This window comes from Schistocerca gregaria, chromosome 4 (genome assembly GCF_023897955.1).
Source record: "Schistocerca gregaria isolate iqSchGreg1 chromosome 4, iqSchGreg1.2, whole genome shotgun sequence".
In the NCBI taxonomy this organism is placed as follows: Eukaryota; Metazoa; Arthropoda; class Insecta; order Orthoptera; family Acrididae; genus Schistocerca; species Schistocerca gregaria.
The window spans coordinates 71,476,620-71,501,045 of record NC_064923.1 but is presented as its reverse complement, the minus strand read 5'-3'; the positions used below and the strand labels follow the sequence as shown (position 1 = coordinate 71,501,045).

Sequence of the window (24,426 nt, the reverse complement as noted above, 5' to 3'; positions counted from 1 at the left end):
TGTTAAATTTTTAAAATGTTCGTTGCCTGTACAGTATCATAATGATTGTTTTGTAAATCCAGAAGTTTTTATGTGGTCATAACAATACTTATGAAAAAGTAAAAATCAGAGAACTCACCAACATTTTCACAGTTGGTAATTAGTCTCATAAAACTACTGTTGAACAAAAGATATTACTAGTTGACAATTTCTACTCCTTGTCTTACCTCCTTGACATTTCTAAAATAATAATAATAATAATAATAATAATAATAATAATAATAAAATATTGAAGAGACATATACTTCAGTGGAGCTGACATTAGATACATTCAAACTTCTCCCTGAAATAACGTGTGCAACAGAAGAGAGATGGTTGTGTGACAAAAATGAAATGTGTTTGGAATAAAAGGGGAGGGCAAGAATGATGGGGCACTTTTGTTTGCTGACTACATCAATATGGAAAACATTAAATATGAAAGGTAAAATATTAAGAATTCTTCGGTAGTTGTTGATTATGTTTGTATAATGGGAAATAAAATTAAGCAGACTGAGAGAAGTCTTTGTATCCAGTATGATGAAATAAAAGAAAGGTTGAAAAATATCATTTAGTCTGTGTGAAGTGACATTTTGGATTTCTATGTAATGAAATAAAGTGAAAAGCATTTTATTTTCTCCTTCCTCAAGTTGTCCTTGCCATATGCCACAACATTGTCAGTCATCAGCAGAGCAGCATTTTTCAGAAATTATTTTGCTAATGACGGTGCTGTTTGGCAAGACTATTTTCTCCAAGTGTGTGCAAGAGGAACTGATGGAAATGTGTGTATAAAAAAGAAACTAATTGTTACTGTGAAATTGTCATGTTCCATTGCCCGTACCACTTTAAGGAAATACCATGCTGTAAAAAAATAAAAAAGGAACGCTAAATAATTAATATCTTCCAGACTACTATATAAAGACAAGACATGGTTTAATGCTGTTTGTAGAATTATAAAGGTTTTGGTTGATTTTTCCGATATATTTACACAATACTCTAATAAATGTCCAGGTGGACGGAAGGAGAAAATATTGTAAGAAAATGTCCTGAAAAGTTCTTGACCTATTTACTTGAAATTTGTACATGTTACTCCAGTAAATACTCAGATGGACAAAGCCTAAATATTTTTTTAACAACAGCATACAGATTCTTGGGTAAAACAGACTGTGAGAAAGAAAATGCTGCACTGTGAAAATGTGCAACTGCAATAGCGGGGCATTTAAACCATTAGACAAATTTTCTCCCATAGAAAATACATATATAAAACAGGAAAGTTGTATTTATGGCTTATGGACTTATTAGAACAGTGGACATAACGTGAATCTTCCAAAAATTTGTAATCCTACATGTTTGCATATTAAAACTAAGCAAAATACTGTCTATGAAGCTGCTATCCTCAAAGATCCAGCAACAGGAGAGGTCTCTCATACCGCATATATCAATGATCCCAGCTGATTTATCCATTCATTTTAAGTGACTACAGTTCCCAAGCCAGGATTCATTGGCAGTAACAGTAAGCAGACTCAAGATCAGAGAGTGGGGGAAGAGGAGATGGGCAGAAAAGGGGAGGAAACAGATAGAGAGGGGGGAAGAAGAAGATGGACAGAAAGAGGGGGAGGGGGAGGGGGGGAGATTAGAATTTATATCCATTTCCTGTTAGTATTTAACAATTTGAAGCATTGTATGGTTCAGTAGTAACAAATAATTGATAATATGCTTTTTATTTTATTTTATGTTTTAAAAGCAATGTATATCAATTAGTAGAAGTGTACCATAATTTATTTCAACATACTTTGAAAATTTAAAGAAAAACTTAGGAATCTTCATAGCTATTAAAATGAGGCATTTCCTATAAATCAGTCATGTAAGAGGCTAACATGACTCCGAAAAAGCTCTTGGGGAGAATGAATGATCACAGCACATACTACCTACTGGGTTATTTATATCTGGTTATTGTGTTGTGGCCTGTAACAGCTAGAGTTTGGTTTACCATGTAGCTCATTTAGAGTTTGTAGTTGCTAACACTTACTTTCTTGTTTCTCTTCTTCATCAGTCTTCTGTCTGGTTTGATGTGGCCCACCATGAATTTGCCTCCTGTGCCAACCTTTTTGTGTCAGAGTGGCAATGTCCTCAATTATTTGCTGGATATATTTCAGTTTATGTCTTCCTCTACAATTTCCATCCTCTACAGCTCCCTGTAATACCATGGAAGTTATTCCACTGATGCCATAACAAATGTCCTATCATCCTGTCCTTTTTCTTGAAGGTGTTTTCCACATATTCCTTCCCTCCCTGATTCTGCGGAGAACCTCCTCATTCCTTACATTGTCAGTCCACTTAATTTCCAACGTTTTTATTTAGCACCACATCTCAAACGCTTAGACCCTCCTCTGTTCTGGTTTTCCCCACAGTCCATGTCTCACTATCATACGACGCTGTGCTTCAAACATACATTCTTGGAATTTTCTTCCTCAAATTAAGACTTGTGTTTGATGTTAGTGGACTTCTCTTGCTCAGGAATGCCCTTTCTGCCAGTGCTAGTCTGCTTTTGATGTTCCCCACATTCCTTAACAGTCTACTTTGTAATCCCCAGTTGTAACGTTATGTTCCTCGCTGTTCTCATTTTTGCTGCTTCTCATTGCTTGGGTCTTCCTTCAATTTACTCTCAATCGGTATTCTGCACTCATTAGATTGTTCATTCCATTCAACAGGTCCTGTAATTTTTCTTCACTTTCTCTTTCACCGATGGTGGTAATGCCATCAACAGATCTTTTTATTAATATTCTTTCACCCTGAATTTTAATCCCACTCTTGAACCCTTTTTTTATTTTCGTCGTCCCATTTTTTATGCATAGATTCAACACTTCGTTCTTGCTCTTAGTCTTATTATTCCATTTTGGTTCTTCTGCAAATTGTATGTTACCCACCTTTCCCTGTAGCTTACCCCTACTTTTATCCAAATTTACAATATTTTGCCCCATTGTACATGGTCAAACGCCTTTTCCAGGTCTACAAAGCCTATGAACAAGTCTAAATTTTTCCTCAGTCTTGCTTCCATTATCAGTTGCAGTGTCAGAACTGTACATCTACATCTACATCTGCATGGGTACTCTGCAAATCACATCTACGTGCCTGGCAGAGTGTTCATTGAACCACCTTCACAATTCAATATTATTCCAATCTCATATAGTGCGTGGAAAGAATGAACACCTATATCTTTCCGTACAAGCTCTGATTTCCCTTACTTTATTGTGATGATTGTTCCTCCCTATGTAGGTTGGTGTCAACAAAATATTTTTGCATTCGGAGGAGGAAGTTGGTGATAGGAATTTCGTGAGAAGATTCTGTCGCAACGAAAAACGCCTTTCTTTTAATGATTTCCAGCCCAAATCCAGTGTCATTTCTGTGACACTCTCTCCCATATTTTGCGATAATACAAAACATGCTGCCTTTCTTTGAACTTTTTCAGTGTACTCTGTCAGTCCTATCTGGTTAGGATCCCACATCGCACAGCAGTATTCTAAAAGAGGACGGACAAGTGTAGTGTAGGCAGTCTCCTTAGTAGGTCTGTTACATTTTCTAAGTGTTCTACCAATTAAATGCAGCCTTTGTTTAGCCTTCCCCAAAACATTTTCTATGTGTTCTTTCCAATTTAAGTTGTTCGTAATTGTAATACCTAGGTATTTAGTTGAATTTATGCCTTTTAGATTAGACTGACTTATTGTGTAACTGAAGTTTAACAAGTTCCTTTTAGCACACATGTGGATGACCTCACACTTTTCGTTATTTAGGGTCAACTACCATTTTTTCACACCAGATATTTTTTCTAAGTCATTCTGCAGTTTGTTTTGATCTTCCGATTACTTTTTTAGTCGATAAATGACAGCGTCATCTGCAAACAACCAAAGACGGCTGCTCAGATTATCTCCCAAATTGTTTATACAGATAATGAACAGCAAAGACCTTACAGTACCTTGGGGAACGCCTGAAATTACTTCTGTTGTACTCGATGACTTTCCGTCAATTACTACAAACTGTGACCTCTCCGATAGGAAATCACAAATTCAGTCACATAATTGAGACGATATTCCATAAGCAGGCAATATCACTATGAGCCACTTCTGAGGTACAGTGTCAAAAGCCTTCTGGAAATCCAGGAATATGGAAACAATCTGAAATCCCTTGTCAATAGCACTCAGCACTTCATGTGAATAAAGAGCTAGTTGTGTTTCACAGGAACGATGTTTTCTAAACCCATGTTGACTGTGTGTGTCAATAGACCGTTTCCTTCGAGGTAATTCATAATGTTCGAACACAATATATGTTCTAAAATCCTGCTCCATATCAACGTTAACAAAATGGGCCTGTTATTTAGTGGATTACTCCTACTACTTTTCTTGAATATTGGTGTGACCTGTGCAACTTTCCAGTCTTTGGGTACGGATCGTTCGTCGAGTGGACGGCTGTATGTGATTGTTAAGTATTGAGCTAATGCATCAGCATACTCCGAAAGGAACCTAATTGGTATACAGTCTGGATCAGGACTGCTTTTATTAAGTGATTTGAGTTGCTTCACTACTCAGAGGATATTTACTTCTGTTACTCATGTTGGCAGCTGCTCTCGATTTGAATTCTGGAATATTGTTTTCGTTTTCTTTTGTGAAGGTACTTCAGAAGGCTGTGTTTAATAACTCTGCTTTGGCAGAATTGTCTTACATAGTATCTCCATTGTTATTGCTCAGAGAAGGCATTGATTGTTTCTTGCCATTAATATTCTTCACATACGACCAGAATCTCTTTGCATTTTTTCTGCCAGGTTTCGAGACAAAAGTTTCGTTGTGGAAACTGTTACAGGCGTCTCGCATTGAACTCGGCACTAAATTTCGAGCTTCTGTAAAAGAAGGCCAATCTTGCGGATTTTGCATCTGTTTAAATTTAGCATGTTTGTTTCGTTGTTTCTGCAACAGTGTTCTAACCCATTTTGTGTACCAAGGAGGATCAGCTCCGTCATTTGTTAGTTTATTTGGTACAAATCTCTCAATTGCTGCCAGTTCTAATTATTTGAATTTAAGCCACATCTGATCTACACTTACATTGTTGTTGTGGACTTCAGTTCTGAGACTGATTTGATGCAGCTCTCCATGCTACTCTATCCTGTGCAAGCTTCATCATCTCCCAGTACCTACTGAAACCTACATCCTTCTGTATCTGCTTAGTGTATTCATTTCTTGGTCTCCCTCTATGATTTTTACCCTCCACGCTGCCCTCCAATACTAAATTTGTGATCCCTTAATGCCTCAGAACATGTCCTACCAACCGATCCCTTCTTCTAGTCAAGTTGTGCCACGAACTTCTCTTCTCCCCAATTCTGTTCAATGCCGCCTCATTAGTTATTTGATCTACCCATCTAATCTTCAGCATTCTTTTGTAACACCACATTTCAAAAGCTTCTATTCGCTTCTTGTCCAAACTAGTTTTCATCCATGTTTCACTTCCATACATGGCTACGCTCCATACAAATACTTTCAGAAACGACTTCCTGACACTTAAATTTATACTCGATGTTAACAAATTTCTCTTCTTCAGAAACGCTTTCCTTGCCATTGCCAGTCTACATTGTGCATCCTCTCTACTTCGACCATCATCAGTTATTTTGCTCCCCAAATAGCAAAACTCCTTTACTACTTTAAATGTCTCATTTCCTAATCTAATTCCCTCAGCATCACCCAACTTAATTTGACTACATTCCATTATCCTCATTTTGCTTTTGTTGATGTTCATCTTATATCCTCCTTTCAAGACACTATCCATTCCGTTCAACTGCTCTTCAAAGTCCTTTGCTGTCTCTGACAGAATTACAATGTCGTCGGCGAACCTCAAAGTTTTTATTTCTTCTCCATGGATTTTAATACCTACTCCGAATTTTTCTTTTGTTTCCTTTACTGCTTGCTCCATATACAGATTGAATAACATCGGGGATAGGCTACAAACCTGTCTCACTCCCTTCACAACCACTGCTTCCCTTTCATGTCCTTCTGGTTTCTGTACAAATTGTAAATAGCCTTTCGCACCCTGTATTTTACCCCTGCCACCTTCAGAATTTGAAAGAGAGTATCCAGTCAACATTGTCAAAAGCTCTCTCTTTAAGTCTACAAATGCTAGAAACGTAGGTTTGCCTTTCCTTAATCTAGCTTCTAAGATAAGTCGTAGGGTCAGTATTGCCTCATGTGTTCCAAACTGATCTTTCCCGAGGCTGGCGTCTACCAGTTTTTCCATTTGTCTGTAAAGAATTCGTGTTAGTATTTTGCAGCTGTGGCTTATGAAACTGATTGTTCAGTAATTTTCGCATCTGTCAACACATGCTTTCTTTGGAATTGGAATTGTTATATTCTCCTTGAAGTCTGAGGGTATTTCGCCTCTCTCATACATCTTGCTCACCAGCTGGTAGAGTTTTGTCAGAACTGGCTCTCCCAAGGCCGTCAGTAGTTCTAATGGATTGTTGTCTACTCCCGGGGCCTTGTTTCGACTCGGGTCTTTCAGTGCCCTGTCAAACTCTTCATGCAGTATCGTATCTCCCATTTCATCTTCATCTACATCCTCTTCCATTTCCATAATATTGTCCTCAAGCACATCGCTCATGTATAAACCCTCTATATACTCCTTCCACCTTTCCGCCTTCCCTTCTTTGCTTAGAACTGGGTTTCCATTCTCCAAAGGTCTCTTTAATTTTCCTGTAGGCAGTATCTATCTTACCCCTAGTGAGATAAGCCGCTATATCCTTACAGTTGTCCTCTACCCATCCCTGCTTAGCCATTTTGCACTTCCTGTTGATTTCATTTTTGAGACGTTTGTATTCCTTTTTGCCTGCTTCATTTACTGCATTTTTATATTTTCTCCTTTCATCAATTAAATTTAATATTTCTTCTGTTACCCAAGGATTTCTGCTAGCTCTTGTCTTTTTACCTACTTGATCCTCTGCTGCCTTCACTACTTCATCTCTCAAAGCTACGCATTTTTCTTCTACTGTATTTCTTTCCCCCATTCCTGTCAATTGTTCCCTTATGCTCCCCTAATTTGGAATTAGTCTAGATTGTCTCTCAGGAAGGTGTCAAGTGAATTTTTATCTGCTTTTTGAATAGGTATATTTTTCGCTTCTTTTTCGAAAATTTGGGGATTACAATATTCAGTCTCGCTATGACAACCCTGTGTTCACTAATCCCTAAATCACTTTTGATGCTCGTTTTTAACTCGGGATTATTTGTTGCTAAGAGGTCAAGTGTGTTTTCACAACCGTTTACTATTGCATGGGCTCATGAACTAACTGCTCAAAATAATTTTCAGAGAATGCGTTTAGCACAATTTCGGATGATATTTTATGCGTACCTACAGAATTAAACATGTATTTTCGCCAACATATTGAGGGTAATTTGCAGTCACCACCAACTATTAACGTATGAGTCGGGTACTTGTTTGAAATCAAACTCAAGTTTTCTTTGAACCTTTCAGCAACTGTATCATCTAAACTGGGAGGTCGGTAAAAGGATCCAATTATTATTTTATTCCTGGTGCCTTTCCTAAAGCCAAACTGATCGCATTTTAACAGACTTACATACAGCTCTTGATTCTGTACTGTAGTAGACAGTAAAAAGGTGTGTAGTATTAAGAATGGTGTGCAAGTAAGAAGGCTGGTGTTTGTGTCAGCGGGGGTGAGGGAGGTGGTTTACATGCCTGTCAATTGCTCAACATCTCAACTACACATTTTCATTGTGTGTATATCACTCAGGCCTTTCGGGTGTCATATAAATTATGTAGCATTCATAATTCTATATGTTAACTTTAATTTTCAGTGGTGTACCTCCAAACCAAGGTGGGCGGTACTCGGGATTTGGATACACTATGGAGACACCTCCTCGTAGTAGCTCTCAAGAATTCTTTGATACTGCAGTTTCCTCTCTTGCAAGTGTAAGTTGATTTTTATTTTCACTTGTTTGTTCATATGGTTTTCATCTTCAAATGCTTCAAACAATTTTCCAGAAGTGGTTAGTTATAACACCCAGTATTAAAGAAGATAAAAGAATTATTAGAAGACTGTGGAGAATTTCCATCTGAAACCTCTGTTTGGCACAGTTCTAAATTATAGTTAGAAAATAGTGGGGAAACATTTGCAACTGACACATTTTCTGTTTTACTCAGGCTATTAGAATTTTTGCATTCTGTGTTAAAAGTTACCACCTCAGATTCTTCCTCTGCAGTAATTTGGTTTTTAGAGGTACATACAGCATTTGAAATGATATCATAATTCCGTACCTCACACATCTTAGAGTAATGTATTCCTTGTCGTCAGAGATTTGTGCATGTAGCATATAAGATCTTTAATTGATAATTATATTGTTGTAAACAGCCATTCCTTGAATATTGGGATATAGAGTAGCTAATTATAAACAGGTTGAAAATTTCATCTCAAATTTAGATTTCTTCTTTTTTGTATGCAAGTAATTTCTTTTTCCCCCTTTACATTGTTGCCATGCTGTGCTGCTGTAATCATTAGTGATATGAAGAAAAGGAGATTTGTTGGTCTGGCGCAGAGATGCCATTGATAACAATAAAATTACTAACAGTGATACACCAAGTGCAATAACCCAAGTCTTGTCAATTTGATGTGTGTTGTAGTTTTCTTAATATGTTTTTAAAATAATCATGTTGTGTATCTGTATTGTTGAAATTGGGAAATTGGATTACTGTCAATGACTGAAAACTATGTTTTGGACTGTTTGTCACCAATGGAACTGGATGGAAAATATGTTGAAAGTTTATTGTAGGTGATATATATGGAGACAAACTAGACCTGCAACCTGGTGTGAGTTGATCATCTTGAAAAAAGGTTGGACCGCAACATGTAAAGGTCTTCAGGTTGAACTGCATGGAAAGAAGTGTGCAGCAACTTGGGATGCTAAAAATGAAAAGTAATCTTTCTTAAAGACCTTTCACAAGCCAACATACTTCTTTTGACATTGGTAAAACTGCAGTTGGTATAACATGTGTCCTTTACACCAAATTTGTAATGTCCTTTGACTTAGTGTTTTTTTTTCTTTATTGTAATTTTAATCACCTCAGACAAGGCGAGCTGGCAGCAGCATATTACCCTGTTTGACTTAGTGTCAAGTGAAATTGCCTATATAAAATAAGACACAGTACATTGATCTAAAAGGAGGACATTGTGAAGATGCAGAATACTGGGTGTGCAGAAAAATAAGATACTGGCAGTCTTCCACCCATAAGATAACAACCATCAATATATGCCTAAAATATGTCACCAAGCAGAGAGAAGAAGTTGAAAGTGTTAAATTCTTGCAATTACAGCTTGACAATAAATTCAACTGGGAGGAGCATAGTACGGAACTGGTAAAGCATCTAAACAAATCTTTATTTGCATGCAGATCTTGTCAGATGTAGGTGATACAAAAATAAAGAAAGCTAGCACAATTCTCCTACTTTCATGCCTTAATGTTATAGGGGGATCATGTTCTGGGGCAGCTCGTGAAGTCAAGCTAAAATTTATGTAAAAAAAAAACGTGTACTATGAATTGTGGTGTGAACCCGAGTGTCCTTCAGAGGCCCGTTTAAGAAATTGGGTATTATAACTCTTGCTTCTCAGTGCATTTATTCCTTAATGAAATTTGTCATACATAATACTGATTTCAAACCAACACTTCACTATGGAGTAAGTACTACAGAAGTATGTCTTGGAAAGTTGCTCACGTCCATAGGTTTAACCTTAAAATACCCTACACGTGCCTCATGGTGGGTGCTAATTAAGCAACAGTGATTACAGGCAGCCAGACTATTCATAGGATCTCCTTGCAATGACATATCAACTAAATAGCAGAAGCAGTTCTTTTCAGAGCCCATTAACAAGAAACATTGGAGCAACTATCAGACTCATTCAACTGACGAAAGCATTAGCAGGGCAAGTGTGACTACCTATTAAAATTTTTGCTGGGCAACAATATCGATGTCATCGCCATTCAGGAAACTCATGTTTCCAGTGAAGAAATATTCTGAAACTGAGGTCGAATTCCTGGATATTCTGCACTTGGTGTAACTTACCACGAGGTGTATGGAATTCTTACATATGTCCGTAACAACATAAATGAAGCTCCACTGATTTCTGTAAGTGAGGAGACAGATATACATACAGTTGTAATACAATTGCACGGTATTACTGTTACAAAATTTTTAAAAAACCACACAAAACAACGTGGCTTGATTCCCTCCCCCCTACACACAGCAGAACATCCTGCAATTTACATAGGCAACTTCAATAGTCACCATGAACTTTGGAAGTACTCTCAAAATGATGAAAATGGGAGCATGCTTGCAGAATGGGTTGAAGAGAATATTATTCATCTAGTGTTTGATGCCAAAGATTAAGGCACTTTCAGGTCAGCTGCTTGGGACAAGGATTCAAATCCTGACTTATGCTTTTTAGCTGCAACTAAAATGGCTTTCCCATCAACGCCACAAGGAAAGTGATGGATGTCTTTCCTCACAGCCAACACATACCTGTAATAATACGAATTGGCTGTGCAATTCCTGTCATACAATCAACTCTGCATGCTCGATGGAATTTCAAGAAAGCTGACTGGATGAAGTTTTCAATGGAACTGATAAGACCATTCACTGGATACCTCCATCATATAATAACTATCAACACTTCATTGGTGCAGTATCAGCAACAGCTAAAAAGTATATGCCAAGAGGATACCAAAAAGAATGTTCCAGGATGAAATGATGAAAGTGAAACACTGTTCTGACACTTCCAGCAAAGTGGTGACCCAGAGGTAGCTATGGAACTATTGTCCAGCTTGGACATGTCTCGGACGCAGAAATGGGCAGAAACAGTCGAAAATATGGACTTGACCCACTCGAGCAGGAAAGCATGGAGTCTTCTGAGAAAACTGGGAGGAAGTGCACCAGCATGCAGAAAAAACTCCGAAGTAACACCAAACCAAATTGCTTCCCACATCATTACTACCTCAAGAGTGCCTCCTGACAAGAAACATACAAGACATATCAGATGACAGCTGCGTAACCTGAAAAAGATGGCGTCTCTCTCATCTGAGCATACTCATCCCTTCACAGTTTGACATTTACACTGGACTGAAGGACCTCAGACCTCTTAAGGTGCCCGGATTCGATGGTATCCATGCAGAATTCCTGATCCATATGTAAGGAAAAGCTAAGAAATGGCTAGCAGAATACTTCACTGACATCCTGCTGACTCGTCAACTTCCATTGAAGTTTAAAAAGGTGAAGATAATATCTGTTCTGAAACCTGGCAAACCCAGCAACATGGTAGAAAGTTATTGCCCCATTGCCCTACTTAGCTGCTGCCACAAGCTTTTTGAAAGTCTAATATAAAACATAATAAGTAGAGCTGTCCTAGAGAATGTTCCAGTTGATCAGGCAGGCTTCAGATCAGGGCATAGCTGCTGTGGCCAAGTATTGTCTATCACATCCTTCATAGAGTCAGGATACCAAATGAAGCAGAAAACATCTGTGGCGTTTGTTGATCTAACTGCCACCTTTGACACTGTGTAGAGGGAAGGCCTTATCTACAAATTTCTGTGTCATACCCTGCAGAACAATGGCTCGACTGATTAACAACATGCTAAGCAATCGGAAGTTCCAGGTAATCACTGGAAGCAACATAAGTAAGGAGAGGAAGCTGAACAACGGATTGCCTCATGGATCAGTTCTCTCACCATTACTGTTGAACCTATACATATATCTGATCTACCTGACACTTCGTCCAGAAAATACTGCTATGCCAATGACCTGGCTCTAGCTGTAAAACCAGAAAATGAAAGACAACAGAAGAGATTCTAACCAATGACCTGTCTGCATTAGATAATTACTTCAAAATCTGGAGAGTCCAACTAAGTGTGAGTAAAACAGGAGTGTGTTGCTTCCATCTAAATAATCAGTTGGTGACTGTAAAACTGGAAGTAAGTTTCAGAGGCAGAATTCTTCGTCATAATTGGAACCCAAAATATCTTGTTGTCATCCTGGATTGTACACTATGCTTCAAACAAACCCTTCTTAACTTAGCTCAAAAGTTGTGGACTCAAAACATCCTCCATAAGCTAAGCGGAACTACCCGGGGATCTTCAGCAACCTTCCTGTGATCTTCAGTTCTTGGCTTGGTGTAATCATGTGTTGAGTATTGTGCACCTGTTTGGATGAACATTCATCATGCAAGGCTTGTTGATACTCAGCTGAATACGACAGTGTGCATAATATCTGGCGCAGTCAGATCTACTCCAGTTTCTTGGCTTCCACTGTTAACCGGTATAATGCCTCCTGATCTACACAGACATGGTGCACCTATGAGAGAATTCCGCAAGATCTCCAGGAATTCTAACCTACCCATGCATAGCGACCTGCCACTTTTAAATCGTAAAATACTGAAATCACGCCATCCAACTCTCTGTAATGCTGCTGACATGGTTACTAAGGATTTCGAACCTCTTGAAGAATGGAAAGGTCAGTGGGAAGCAGTGATAGATGTGCACCAGCATAACATTTTCTCAGGTGCTAAACTTCCAAGTGGATTCGACCTACCCCACAAGACCTGGACTACTCTCAACAGAATACCGCCCATGGCCGATGCAGGGATGCCCTCTTTAAGTAGAAGAAGCTGCCTGATCCAACCTGTGACTGCAGGGCTCCATACCAGACTGTTCACCACATTGTCAGTGAATGAAGGATTCAAGCCTATCACAGCACCATTTTTATATGGCATGTTCTAATCCTTAAGGATCTCCTCCCTGTGGATCTATGGAGCAAAAAGCAGATCTAATCTAATCTTTAATTTAGATTAATAAGCATCCAGTAAATTATGATGCCATTTTTTTCCTTGACTAAATTTCATTGGTCATGGATTTCAGACACTCATTTTAATAATATGCTTATTATTGACATGTTGATATACTGTTACTATGTAGACTCGTGAAGCAACTTAAATAGGAAAATATTTAACATGTACATATTTGGCAGGCTGTTTCCAGAATCTGTATTTAAAATATAAATAAAAATGCAATGTTATTGTCACCAAATTTCAAACTTTTTAAAATTATTACTATTGTTATTGTTATTATTATTATCATTCTTCAAAGGCTTGGCTCCATTATCACGTTCTAGTGTTCAGTTCAGGTACATCGCTCCTGGGAAATCAACACTGTTAAATATCTAGAATGTTTTATCAGTTTGATTGTAAAATGCCTTTGGTAGATTAATAAGAAGAAATGTTTTTCAACTAATGTGGTATACTTCTCATCATGTGCATCTTCATTGCCTTTCTCTCCTTGAGTGCAGTGCAGTGCAGTACAGTACAGAGTGAAGACATGCAGGGTTGCAGATGTGTCACATCAGTTCTAAAACATTTCTACTTACTAATCCACCTAAAGTATCGTCCAATCAAAGTGATGAACTTGAAATATTCTAGATACTTTGACAATGTTAGTGTCCCAAGAGTAATGCATCTTAACTAAACACAAGACCTGCCTTCTGATCATAAAGCAAAGCCTCCAAAATTCTCGATAAATTTAAAAAAATTTAAATTTAGTGACAAATTATATTGTGTTTTTCTAACATTATGGTTGTTTATTAGGCAGGGTCTTAATAGAGGTGGTGTGAACATGCCTTCTTTTGGACCTTTACCAAACTTATGCTGTGTAATTAGGCATTTTTATCATTGTACAAATAATTACCACAGTTGAAAGAAATAATAAATGACAGAAGTTCTAGGACTTACAGGGAACCAAACCTTTGGATTTGTAGGCTGGCATGAATCACGGAATCATCCTTAGAATTGATTTTTTTTCTCTTTTGCATCCTTAACTATCCCTTTCTCTAAGCATTTGTTTTTAAATTCTTAATAAATTTAATTAAGAACTGCATGAAATAAATATTATTTCTGCTAAAGCTGCAGGTTTTTGTGTGTGTTAAGTAGTGAACTGGTCAATGAAGGCAATAAAACAGCTACTGAAAGTTAACACTTTAATAACTTTATTTATAAAATGTAACAGTATTATGAAAAGGATAGTTGCTACACACCATATAGTGGAGATGCTGAATCACATAGGCACAGCAAAAGGACTGTCATAAAATGAGGTTCCGGCCAACAAGGCCTTTGTTGAAAGTAGACACCCCCCCCCTCCCACACACACACACACACACACACACACACACACACACACACACACACACACACACATGTGCACAGTTTAGTTTCTGGCAGCTGAAGCCAGACCAAAGACCAATCTGTTGGCTGAAAGCTCATTTTGTGATAGTCCTTCGCAGCTCTGCTATATGGTGAATAGCAACTAGACTTTTCATAATATTGTTACAGTCCATCCTGGATTTTCCATTGCTTTATTTATAATATGAGCACTTAATAACTGAAATATTCAGAATTTTGGAATGCTATATGTCTTTTTGTGGTGCTGGATTGTATACAATGAGAGTAATGTTCCTGACAAAAAGGAATTGCCTTTAATGCCAACACAATCGATAAGTCACTGATGTGTTATTTTGTCCAAAACAGACACTTCGAGACTTTGACTGTGTACAAAACGCAGGTTGATTCTTGCAAAGTAGAAAACAACCATCAGTCACTATTGATAATGCTATTTATTTACACAAATAGCATCATTTTTCCAAATTAATAGTGTTGTCTATAGTGGGTGGTTGCTGTCTTCTTGTTTGCAAGAATCAAACTGTAAACTGATGTGTAATGATCCTTGGTAGCATTGTTCTTTCTCATTGAAATTTCCTCAGTGGCGACTTCCATCTTAAGGTCGATAAGTCTCCAGATTTATTGAATCTGGGCTGAAGGTGGTAGTGCAGCAGCTTAAAAAGATGCACTGGCTAATCTAAGTTGCACGCAGAAAAGTCATGTGAATTCAGCATCCTGTGGTGGCATGTATGTGTAGCACCCACCTATCAGAGACAGTGAGCGATGGAAGATCAAGCTCACTGGCAACTTGCTGGCAGAAGATTTAAGTGCTATCTCCTGTAAAATAGCTGTGAGGGTGTGCTACATGTGATAAACAAAGGTGCCATTGATACTGCATTCCTCTCCCACCTCCTCTCTCCCTCCTCAGAATAGCACACTGTTGTTGTATTGTGTGGGTATGGTTGTGGGTAACAAGAAGGAGGATATCTGTGACATAGTGCTGCTGACAGGGTGGGCTGTGGCACAGTAGAAGATGCCACTAACCAGTCTGGGTCCCGACACTTGACTCACCGAACACTGGGAACATCTGCCAAAAACCAGACATAGGACATTTGTACAAAAGCAGAGGTGGGTGCAGCACTGGGTCTGCTGAGGATGTAGAAACCTATATGGCTGATACACGTTTATCACTGACTATTGCAGCAAATGGCGACAGTCATGGCAGCTGTGGAGGCAGCAGCAGCTGCTGGAAGGGAGATCAGGGGTCAATCTCCAAGCCAGAGTTTCCAGAAGACTAGTGTGCCTAGAAATCTGGCAACAGAAAGGCCTGCTGGGGGACAGCAGACAGCGTGTCTGAAAAATGAACGTTTATGGCAGGTTCACTATAATCCTGAAAACAAAGTTGGCTTTGATGTTGATGATGGGTGCCCGATGCACCATGAATGATATAATGAGCATGGCCAGTCGTCTTAGTGATAATGCTGTGTTCCAGATTGTGAGGATTGTTATGGACACAATAGAAAACTTTGTCTTTCGTGTGGAACTTCGTTGTGAAGTTGGCATTGAAAACAGTGGCAAGGTACAGACAGTGGCAAGGTACAGAGATGCAGTGGTGTGTGGTGGCGGTGACCATGTAAGAGTTCTGATGGTAAAGTCTCTTGAGCAGGCACCATGTGGTAGCTGCTTGGAAACAACAAAGTATTTTTCCTCAAGTGCGAAGCGCGAAGTTTGGGCATCTGAGCCCTGAAATTGCAAATATACGTTCGGCATCACTGTTAGATTCTGGATAGAATGGTGCCATTCAGATATGTTGAATTCCATTTCCTTGGCAAAGGTTGTTGAAACTCCAGCTAAGAAGATTGCAGGCCATTGCCTGAGACAGTTGTTTGTTGCATGCATTCTAACCAGATTGAGGGCAACCTAGCCAAATCAGCAATCATAGTGTTCGTTGTGTTCGGTAGCATGTACGATCTGCCAAGAATTGGTTGGAAAAGCTTCAGTGCTTTGGTATCAGAATAATTAATTTGAAGGCATGAAACTTTTGATGTATCAAAACCCAGATGATTCCCATAGGTAAGTGAGACAGTACGTCTGCTTTTGCAAGCTGTGCCATGGGGTGATCAAGAGTCTCATATTGATAATTGGAGAGTTGTACTGGTAGACTTTGGAGCCTCTGTGCTGTATGGTCATGGACACTTTTTGCTGGATAAAAAAGAACAATCAGCCTTATGGTCAATCACAAGAAAAAATTTTCTACCTTGCAGATATTTATAAAATTTTGTGACACCGTAAATTATGGCTAAAGCTTTCTTTTCCAGCTGACTAGTTGACTTGGGCATTGCTCTACATATTAAATCTGAATGTGTTCCATTTGGCAACTGTCAGAGTCAACACTGCCCCCCCCCCCCCTAAAAAATGCATCAATTGCAAACACTATGGGTTTTTCAGACCAAAGTGCAGAAGACATGGAGAACTAAGAAATGTTTGCTTCAGTTTCTGAAAAGACTATTTGCATTCTCCAGTCTAATTAAAAGTAATATCTCTACACCAGAGACAGTGCAAAGGAGTGGCTGCGTGCACAGCGTTTGAAATGAATCTGATGTTGCATGTCACTTTGCTGAGAACAGCTTGGTGTTCTTGTGTATTTGTAGGAGAAGATAATATCGGTATTGCCTCTGAATGCTTATGCTTAATCAAAGTACGAGCACCATGGGTGCTGATGATGTGTTCCAAATATTCAATTTCAATATTGAAAAATGAACTTTCCTGTAAATTACACTTTAGTCTTGTCAGCTAAAACTTGAAAATGAGACACCAAATTCTTGAGATGGACTTCTGTTGTATGTCCGCATAGTAATATTATCTAAATGATTTGAAGAGGACAGAACTTTTGACAGCACTTGTTCAAGAAAGCATAAAATAATACAGCAGAGGCGCTTCCAATGGGAAGGTGCTGGTATTGATGCAGGCCAACTTGTGTGTTAACAACCATAAATATTTGTGCTTCCTCATCCAGGGCAAGTTGAAGGTAAGCTTTGGCAAAATCAATTTCACAGAAGAATCAGCTGCTTGCTCACTACCTGAAAACAGGGAATAATCAGTCACTGAGTATTAACTGTAAGTTTAAAGTTGGCACAAAGTCTTATCTTCCTGTTGGTTTTTCTTGTGATCACAAGGACGTACACATACAGAAATGGTTTTCAAAACTCTGATTTTTACCTGTCTATTGAGTTCAGGAGCAGATTCATCATGAATGGCATGGGGTACCAGACTAATGCAGTAAAACTTAGGTTTTTCATTGTCCTTGAAAGTAATTTACTTGTAAAATTTCTTTGCATGGCCATATCCCATCGAACAAATGTCTGTATTTCACACAAGTGATAATTATGTGCAAGGATAATTTGTGAATCAATAGCATACAAATTGTCTGTATCTACATAAAATAAATCAAAATCATCCATGCCAAAAATATTGGGACTAGAATGTGACTGAACTATTGTGAATGACACTGATGTAGTCATCTCTCTATATTTTGGCATGTTCGAAGTAGGCCATGAGGCACAGGCATGATTTTCATAGTTGAGCATGTGCAGAGAGGTGAACAGTTTGCAATATGCACTCTACATGTGACTATCTCTTCCAACTTGTGGATGACTGTCTTTGTGTGAAATGTGATTGGTGAAGCATTTGGATGTACATCTATTTGAGGATAGCCGGTTAGAATGATGCAAGTGTTAAAATATGTGTTTTGCTGTGTGATTATGACACTTTTATTCATGGGTTCTGTGTGGATTGCCACGAGGAGTGGGTACTGACTCAGTGGCAGAGAAACTAGTTTTTGCAGCATTGTTTTGTGTAACATTTTACATTAGACTTCAGGAGGTTTGAATGAGCTGAGGAAGTGACTGAGCCTTGTGCTGTTTTTATGTGTTGCCTGTGTTGGCTTTGAGAGACTGGGGCTGTTTTGAACAGTCCACAGTCAGCATTGCAGCAGAGATCACATTAAAGTCGGATTTAGTTAAGATTTGCGCTTCCTGAGATTCAATTACTTTAAGCACACTTGTGAGAGCAATGTCATGATGCTTTAGAACTGCAGTCCATATTCTGTCTCTGTCTGTCTTTCTTTCTGTCCTTTTTTTTAGCATTTTGTCTTTTAATAAGGCTCCACAAGGGCTGTTAAATTCATTTCCTAGTCATGCTCTTGAGTTCGGCAACCCATTTCTTTTAAGATTAGTTGTAATGAAAAAAATTGAAACTGGCAGTAGCTACATGAATTTGAGTATTGAAGAAGTCTTTTGTATTACTGTAGATCCTTTTTGTGGTTCTTTGCTATAAGTAATGTGAGTAATGTCCTTGACAGAATTAAATAGTCTTGAATGCTGATACAATCCAATAAGTCACTGACATGTAGTAATGCTTCATTTTGTCATGCTATGTCCATGTTATGTCCTAACTGCAGTTGCCTGTACTAAGATTAACAAGTCTGTAGATTCTATGAATCTGGGACAAAGTTCAGCATGTGGTTGCTAAAAAGACGTACCAGCCAGTCAGTCATAGGCAGTGAAATCATCATCATCATCATCATCATCATCATCATCATCATCATCATCATCTAGTGGTATATATGCATTGCGCTCACCCATTGGAGACAGTGAACAACAAAAGAGCGTGCTCTCTGACAGCATGCTGGCACGAGGTTTAAAATTGCCATCTCTTGCATAACTGGGTGTATTGCGCCACATGCGGTCAACAAAGACACCATTGATACTAGAGTTTTAATATTTATTTTCACTGCTTGTTTCAAGCTGTGCTCATTGTCATGCTCATTGTGAAGTGGCACCTATGTATTACATTTTAGATAGAAGATGGCCTAATGTTAATTGCACATAAATGTATTATGGGCTGAAAATGACCACAACTGAAAGTTTATAATTCAAAGATGGTACAGCATCTAGAGGTAAAGGAATAACATACATAACTGTTTCACAGAAATAAGTATGAGATAAAATATTGTCCCAAAAATGAAAGATATTGTGAAGGACCATCACATATTTTGTTTTCAAGCGTGGTGAATATTGTGTTTGTAGATTGTGTTGTGTGTGTCATCTGAGCAAGTAGTAGTACAAATCTGTGTTGATTGTAACACACAGTGTGCATGGCGCGTGTGCACACCCATTTGGTGCTCTCCCTCCCTCCCTCCCTCCCTCCCTCCCTGCCTGCCTGACTCACTCACTCACTCACTCACTCACTCACTCACTCACTCACTCACTCACTCTCCTCCTGTAGTGGATTAGGAAAATTATAATTTTAATAACATAACTTGTCATCAACTGTAAAGATAAAAAGTGCTGAAATGTGCCTTACTAATCTGCTGCTGTACATTTTATTTTATAGGGATGGTCAGTATTTTCATCTTCGGCAAGCAAGATTGCAAGCAAAGCAACGGAGGGAGCCATCAAGATTGGAGGGATTGCATCTCAGAAGGTAGCTGAAATTAGTGTTTCTGTTGGTGAAAAGGTAAGAGCTGTAGAATGCTTCTTCCCAATAGGCTATACAGTTTCTCCCAGCTGATGGTTTCAAGAGCAACTTAAAACTGGATTCTCCATTTGTAGAGTTTTGGCCTGTTGGGCTTTTGTGTTTTTCTTACTGGGCGTCTCAAACCTTTACGGTCAAAATTATGCACAATGTAAAGGATCTTGAATTGAGATGTTTGAGACAAGGAAGTTAGTAAGTTTTTTGTTGACATAAATAACTTAAGCCTTTTAGCTGCTTTTCAAAGTGACCACTATCTGTCTTCATGTAATCATTATGGTGGCACATAAAATGTTGCCACATTCTCTCGAATATTCCTGTTAACTGCTGTACAGTGAGATAAGCAGCTAAACCCTCCAAAAAACTCTTTGCAGAGTTTACTTGGTTTCCTGCAACCGTGCGAGAGAAAGCATACAATACTGAAATTCGGCAGTTATGTTTCCCTTGAGATACGACCACCTGTACCAATCAAACAATAAGAGCATCTTTTATTCAGGTACCAACAGACATTAACATCAAAATGGTGCAGTTCACCATTGTGTTGAAACCACAATCTCTCGCAGACAACAGAAACAGTCTCTAACAAGTAAGGCAGCACACATCACTTTAATGCCTAGTAATATGTATCATAAAATTGAGATGGCAACAAATGAAGTCTTTTTGTTAATCTTGTGCAGTTTGAGCCCACAAGCTGATAGAGAATTGGTACTGATAATATGAGAAGAGCATCTGAATTTTCATAACTCTACACATAGTTATTGAGGCAGCTGAAATGCCACCCATTATGGTGAACATGGTCCCATCCATATTGTAGAAAGTTCAACAAGTTATTGCTGTGCTGGCCAATCCTGTGACAAAACTAAACTCTAGCTTTGAAGTCATTAGGCCCCATTGTGTTTGCACATGATTGTGATACAGGTTTAATTTCTGCTGAATCAGTATTCTCCATGCTGCATTCTGCAGAGTACCCATTTCACAGGCATGTTGCTCATCAATAAATCTCCTCGAGTTGTGCTACTCGAACAGTTGTCTGTTGGGAACTTCGGTCAGTTCTGTGGCTTGAACTACTCAGTTTCTCAGATTTTTCCACTCTTGGTGATAAATATGTTCCAATTAGGTTCCAATTGTGAAACGTTTCTCTGGACATTTGCTTGGATTTCTGGGTACTACATTGTGATGGGACTGATGACCTCAGATGTTAAGTCCCATAGTGCTCAGAGCCATTTGAACATTATTATGCACTGCAAATGAATGAAAGAATGAATATATGGCTGCAAGTTCCTATTATGAGTAACACTCTTTGAGAATTGGCAATGAACTGTAAACAGTGGTGGTCTCCACTGTGGACACGTCACATATGAATTAATATTGTCTTTTGAGGTAGTGCCACAAATGCTGATGAAACAGGCTGCTGTTTGTAACAAAACACAAGCAGTTTACAAACATGTGCTTCGCCGACATGGCTCCTTCAAGATATCCTACTACCTAAAATATTAATTTCCAAACACTGACTCCTTATCTCAAAATATTCAATTTAACACCCATACTGCATAGAATGTCCTGTGTATTATGCCAGACTTTCAGGCTGTGGTACTTCCATTAGTCTTCAGCTAAAATAAAATACTGGCTGTTGTACTTAATAGAGGTAGTTCATGATTTTGTTCTCTCCAGGAATAGCCTGAGTCACTTCCTATCAGAGTGAGTACTGGAATTTTCATTATTATGAAATATGCTCCAAGACTTAAAACAAAAACAAAAACACTCCATGAAATAAATATCCAAGTGGGATGGCAGTTGGTAGTCATGATGTACATGTACAGCATAAAAAAGATTCAGTTTAAGAATAATTGGATGAGTTATTCAAGAGAAAGAGCTTCACAAATTGACAAGTCAGTAATGTTTTGGTCCACCCCTTGCTACTGTGCAAGCAATTATTCAGTTTGGCATTGATTGATAGAGTTGTTCGATGCCCTACTGAGGGACATCATGCTAATCTCTGTCCAATTGACACATTAAATCATCAAAATACTGAGCTGGTTGATGGGCTGTGCTCATAACACTAAAAATTCTCACTTGGGGAGAGATGTGGTGACCTTGGTGACCATGGTAGGAGATGACAAGCAGCAGGAACTATCACCATGTGTGTATGAGCATTGTCTTGCGGAAATGTAAGCCCAGGATGCCATACCTTGAAGTGCAACAAAATGGGACATAGAATATAGTAAACATACAGCTGTGCTGTAAGGGTGCTGTGGATGTCAATAAAAGGGGTCCTGCTATGAAATGGTACAGCACCCCAGCCGATCTTCCTTGGTCAACATGCCATGTAGTGGGTAACAGTTTGGTTAGAATATCACTGCTGTCCGGGATGTCTCCAGACAAGACTTCATTGGTCATTGGGGCTCAGTTGAAGTGGAATTCAGCACTGAAGACAATTCTACTCCAGGCAGTGAGATTCGAGAGGCCCCAATGACTAATGAGGATGTGTCTGGAGATGACCCAGTCAGCAGTGGAATACTGACCTGACTGCCACCTGCCATACAGCGCGACAACTGGTTTGGGGTGTCATATCATTTTGTAACAGGACCCATTTGGTTGTCATCCACAATACCCTTACGGCACAACGATATATAGACAATCTTCTATGCCCCATGTTGTTGCCCTTCATGGCAAGCCATCCTGGGCTCATATTTCAGCAAGATAGTGCCTGCCCACATACAGTGAGAGTTTCTACTGCTTGCCTTCATGATTGTCAAACCTTACTTTGGTCAGCAAGCCACCAGATGTCTCTCAAATTGAAGGGAAAAAAAATAATAAAGCACTCTGCGGGAGTGCCGTTCAATCAGATGAGGATTTTGACACTGTCACACCAATTGGACAAAATCTCCCATGTAGACATCTAACAACTTTTATCGGTTGATGCCAAGCCAAATAACTTCTTGCATAAGGGTTGGAACTGGATCAACACTTCATTGGGTTTATCAATTTGTGAAGCTCTTTCTCCTGAGTAAATCATCCATTTTTTTCTGAAATTGTAGTCATTTGTTTGTCTAAGCTTGTAAATAGTGTCTGCAAATTACAATCTGCAGGTAATTCCTTCATGATGCATCTTTCCTCCCCCTCTTAGAATGTATAATCGCTGAACATAAGTTTCTGTTGTAGCTTCACTTTAGTGTTTAGACTATGTAAATTCTTATTTTTAAAAAAATTTGATTTTATTTGTTCCCATTGCTGTTCTCCCAGTCCAACATGTTATGAATCCTTGTGTTTGGTTTCATCAGACATCTTTTTGAATAGGTTGTTCCCCATGCTCTTGTAAGTGTTAATCTTACACAGTGCTTACTTTCTAAAACTTTTTTAAGCACTACCCTCAGTTGCAGTCGACAAAACATCACAATCTTACAATTTTCTTCCATTATGTAGAGTCCAGAAATGCTTCACATGGAACTAAACGGAGACATAGCAGTACTGTTACAAAATAATGGGCCATGATTGAGATGTCTGGGGTTCATTATCAGAGGTCAGTGACACAGAAATTATTTGGTTGTAATTGAGGGTTCTTAAATTCAGTTAAATGAAATTTGCATTGGGTTAATTTATTTGTGGTCAACTGCACTCAGAACTTCTGATCATTTTACATCTTAAAAAATAAGTGAACACCCAAATATAAGCACAGTGGCAGTGTCTTATTTTGCTGATCTGCTTAAAGTAAGTCCCACATTGGTAAAAGAGAAGCTGATCACTGATGTCTTCATACTGCTTCTTGTTTTTCGTGTCAGGCACCAGATATCTTCCTTTCTGAAACCATGAATTCATGTGGTCATCAGGTTTGAAAATTCTTAGTGGAGGACCAACCAACTTCATGAAAATAAGATGTTCTGTTCTATTTAGATGCAATGATGGTCTTGTTAGTCTTGATCAAGTTCATTTATGAGAAACCTGTTTCACATTCACATTGAAATTGGGATACTGCCCATAGTGTTAAAAGGGGCAGGACAGACATTGGGCATTTCTTCTGAGTAAGATATTCATGGAAATCTCTTAAGATTAGTCTTTCATGAAGCTTAAAACATATACACATGTTTCTTATTTCTGTTTCTCCATAAGTTACATCATGTATTTATGGCCAAGTGGTAGCGTGCGAAACTGTAGCTAATTCTGGGATTTCAGTGTCTTTTAACATTAAAAGGTGATTCTCCGTATTCCTGTCCAGGCACTTGCAAAACTTCACAGCATCAACACGATTCCCTTTATTTCTTGCTCCTTTTGAGATTCACACCGTTAAACATTAAAGTGTTTCTGCTTCCAAGGCTCCAGTGTAGTGTGGGCCATGTTCTGTCTTTCTTTCAGAAATACCTCAATTTTCTGGTGTATCTCCTAATGGGCCAAATAAAATGTAATGCATGAGCTTGCAAGTCAGCACGCTAAGTTCTGCCAACTGTTGAAGGGTATCACACATCAGTGTGAGGTTTAATATAAAGTTAACATGGGTTATGTGTTTAAGTTGTTCGTACATGACTTGCTCAGTTTTTATCTCTTGGTATCAATTTTGAAATGCATCATTGAAACTTCAACATTTTTCCACATGACTGAGTCTGCTCTTTAAGTTAGAAGCATCTTTATCTAGAATCCTTAAGGAA

At 38.6% G+C, this 24,426-nt stretch overlaps 1 protein-coding gene across 2 annotated transcripts in view; it reads left to right on the top strand.

The window, feature by feature from the left end:
• The window catches only part of LOC126365799 (ADP-ribosylation factor GTPase-activating protein 1), an 80,897-nt gene that overhangs the window by 32,980 nt on the left and 23,491 nt on the right, over window positions 1-24,426 (top strand). The window contains exons 5-6 of one of the 2 annotated variants that reach the window (XM_050008382.1): window positions 7,863-7,977; window positions 19,649-19,738. In XM_050008382.1, the coding sequence (XP_049864339.1) occupies window positions 7,863-7,977; window positions 19,649-19,738 (205 nt within the window). Of the gene's footprint in view, window positions 1-7,862; window positions 7,978-19,648; window positions 19,772-24,426 lie in introns of both variants that reach the window. The other variant, XM_050008381.1, reaches the window with a different exon arrangement.